Source organism: Salvelinus namaycush, chromosome 4 (genome assembly GCF_016432855.1).
Source record: "Salvelinus namaycush isolate Seneca chromosome 4, SaNama_1.0, whole genome shotgun sequence".
Lineage (NCBI taxonomy): Eukaryota > Metazoa > Chordata > Actinopteri > Salmoniformes > Salmonidae > Salvelinus > Salvelinus namaycush.
In genome coordinates this window covers 5,986,772-5,989,001 of record NC_052310.1, presented here as the reverse complement: position 1 = coordinate 5,989,001, position 2,230 = coordinate 5,986,772, and the positions used below count along the sequence as shown (strand labels likewise).

General features: G+C 48.3%; 1 protein-coding gene across 1 annotated transcript; it reads left to right on the top strand.

Annotated features, from left to right (window-relative positions):
• The first annotated feature begins 680 nt into the window (after nucleotides 1-680).
• On the top strand, nucleotides 681-1,832 carry LOC120045328 (putative protein TPRXL). Its single transcript, XM_038990211.1, has 4 exons — nucleotides 681-707; nucleotides 884-966; nucleotides 1,034-1,288; nucleotides 1,433-1,832. The coding sequence occupies exons 1-4, from the start codon at nucleotides 681-683 to the stop codon at nucleotides 1,830-1,832; spliced, it is 765 nt and encodes a 254-aa protein (XP_038846139.1).
• The last annotated feature ends 398 nt before the right edge of the window (nucleotides 1,833-2,230 follow it).

Here is a 2,230-nt window from a genome sequence, read left to right as displayed (position 1 = left end):
AGGTTGAACACCAGACGGGCTGCGGCGTTCTGGATGAGTTGTAGGGGTTTAATGGCACAGGCAGGGAGCCCAGCCAACAGCGAGTTGCAGTAATCCAGACGGGAGATGACAAGTGCCTGGATTAGGACCTGCGCCGCTTCCTGTGTGAGGCAGAGAATACTTTCGAAAGCCACTGTACATTCACAATGTCTACATTTGCTAAAGGAAAATCCCAACCCCTCTTTAAATCCACACAGCTCATGTTGGGCTAAAATGTCTCTGCAAAGAGGCACCAATGCACCATATATCTCTCACTCCGCATTGACATTTTGATTTTGAACACCACTGTACAGCAGAACCAAGTCCTCTTGAATCCTCCCCACACTGAGAGAGATGGCGTGATTTTGCTATAACAAGAAGTCGGATGGCAGACAGCTTGGATCTGTCTTTGGGGTTGATATTTCCCAACGTATAATAAATCATGAGTAACTTGTTCTTTGAGGCATGGGAGCCTAAAGGATTACACAACTCAATTTCGTCTGTATATATAATAATCAGTAAAGCAGTGGGTTTCATGTAAAACAATACATGTGATCCCATAAGGTCTCCATCTACAGTCCTATGAGAATCCATCGGTGAATTCTTTAGGTTGGTCTTGAATCATGGTTTTTATTCATTATTAAGTATTTTCGAGTGAGATAATGACTGTTCCAAACTTTTCACTAAAGGTATGTAATGAAAAGATATGTCTTTGATGCTAAGGCCAGTACCTTTCGCCCCGTAAATGTCTTTTGCCCAATCTTAACTTCCTCTGATTCCACCATGCTAAACTGTTATTTTATGGCACGGTCCTGGCAGATGGATCTTAAAATGTGTCAAATATCTCTATTGCTTCCTTTTCTAGTTAACATCCTGTGACCCCAGCACTCTCCGGTCCAGTAATCCCAGCACCTCCAGTACCAGACCCAGTGACCCCAGCACTCTCCGGTCCAGTAATCCCAGCACCTCCAGTACCAGACCAATGACCTCAGCACTCTCCGTCCATTAATCCCAGCACCTCCAGTACCAGACCCAGTGACCCCCAGCACTCTCCGTCCAGTAATCCCAGCACCTCCAGTACCAGACCCAGTGACCCCCAGCACTCTCCGTCCAGTAATCCCAGCACCTCCAGTACCAGACCCAGTGACCTCAAAACTCTCCGGTCCAGTAATCCCAGCACCTCCAGTACCAGACCCAGTGACCCCAGCACTCTCCGGTCCAGTAATCCCAGCACCAACAGTACCAGACCCAGTGACCCCAGCACTCTCCGGTCCATTAATCCCAGTACCTACAGTACCTGACCCAGTGACCACAGCACTCTCCAGTTCATTAATCCCAGCACCTCCAGTACCAGACCCAGTAATCCCAGCACCTCCAGTACCTGACCCAGTGACCCCAGCATTCTCCGGTCCAGTAATACCAGCACCTCCAGTACCAGTAATCCCAGCACCTACAGTACCAGCCCCAGTGACCCCAGGACACTCCGGTCCAGTAATCCCAGCACCTCCAGACCCAGTGACCCCAGCACTCTCCGGTCCAGTAATCCCAGCACCTACAGTACCAGACCCAGTGACCCCAGCACTCTCCGGTCCAGTAATCCCAGCATCTCCAGACGCAGTGACCCCAGCACTCTCCGGTCCAGTAATCCCAGTACCAGACCCAGTGACCCCAGCACTCTCCGGTCCATTAATCCCAGTACCCCCAGTACCAGACCCAGTGACCCCAGCACTCTCCGGTCCAGTAATCCCAGCACCTCCACACCCAGGTCCCGTTTTACACCCAGGCTCAGTAAGGGGTCCCTCCCAAAATCATGAAGTTACCCAGTCCAGAATATGTCATCTAAACACAAAGCGAGTTTAGAGAAAGTCAGAAGATGTTACTTTGAAAAGCAGCTTGTTGGACCAGAACAAGATTGCACACACTCAAAAGATCTTCACTATGGACGACTCTGTAACACGATGAACAACATGATATCCATAATGCTGCCACAGTAGAGGACTTCAAGTATCCATCCAAGTGTGAAGTAAATTCAATGACCAAATGACTGGTAGAGTATTACCCTATGCTGCAGGACAGATTGGTGTATGGTAAATATGAACGGGTTAGTGGTCATCTTGTACACTGCCATTTAGTCTAATCATTGTGGATGTTGCTATTCAGGAATTGACATCAGTAATATTTATTGTTGTCATGTGCATTTTAAAAGAAATAC